Source organism: Octopus bimaculoides, chromosome 12, assembly GCF_001194135.2.
Source record: "Octopus bimaculoides isolate UCB-OBI-ISO-001 chromosome 12, ASM119413v2, whole genome shotgun sequence".
NCBI classification, from domain to species: Eukaryota; Metazoa; Mollusca; class Cephalopoda; order Octopoda; family Octopodidae; genus Octopus; species Octopus bimaculoides.
The window spans coordinates 10,067,777-10,068,306 of record NC_068992.1 but is presented as its reverse complement, the minus strand read 5'-3'; the positions used below and the strand labels follow the sequence as shown (position 1 = coordinate 10,068,306).

Below are 530 nucleotides of genomic sequence, written 5' to 3'. Positions count from 1 at the left end.
TACTTAATTTATCAACCCTGAAAGGATGAAAGGCAAAGTCGACCTCAGCGCAATTTGAACTCAGGATGTAGCAATGGGTGAAATACCGCTAAGCATTTTGTCCGGCGTGCTAACGATTCTGCCAGCTTGCCACCCTTAATAATAATAATAATAATAATAATAATAATAATAATAACAACAACAACAATAACAACAATAACCATAATAATCCTTTCTATAATATTATACAAGGCCTGACAGTTTTTTGTGGTACTTACATTTGCACTTAGCTAATAATGGTAACCTATAAGTAGTGATGGTGCTGTCATTTCTCCTTTTAATAAATCATCTGCTGCTTTGTTTTACAGTTTTACAGATGTTTTACTTAAAAAAATAGGCAAGGGTTAGAAACAGGAAGAGCATCCAAAGCATTTTTTTTGTATGCCTACTCACCATGCTAAGCCGATATTCAGTCAAGAAATAAGTACAGTCTTCAGCAGCAATCAATTTGAGGTAATGTTCGAATACACCTGAAGAAGAAAAGAGAGTTA

The 530-nt window shown here is 34.2% G+C and overlaps 1 protein-coding gene across 1 annotated transcript in view; it reads right to left on the bottom strand.

Annotated features, from left to right (window-relative positions):
* Positions 1 to 530, bottom strand: part of LOC106876768 (AP-5 complex subunit beta-1-like) — a 10,059-nt gene extending 9,529 nt beyond the window's left edge. Inside the window, exon 1 of the mRNA XM_014925457.2 lies at positions 433 to 530. Coding sequence (XP_014780943.1) covers positions 433 to 435 — 3 coding nt within the window. The 5' untranslated portion in view covers positions 436 to 530. The remainder of the gene's footprint in view (positions 1 to 432) is intronic.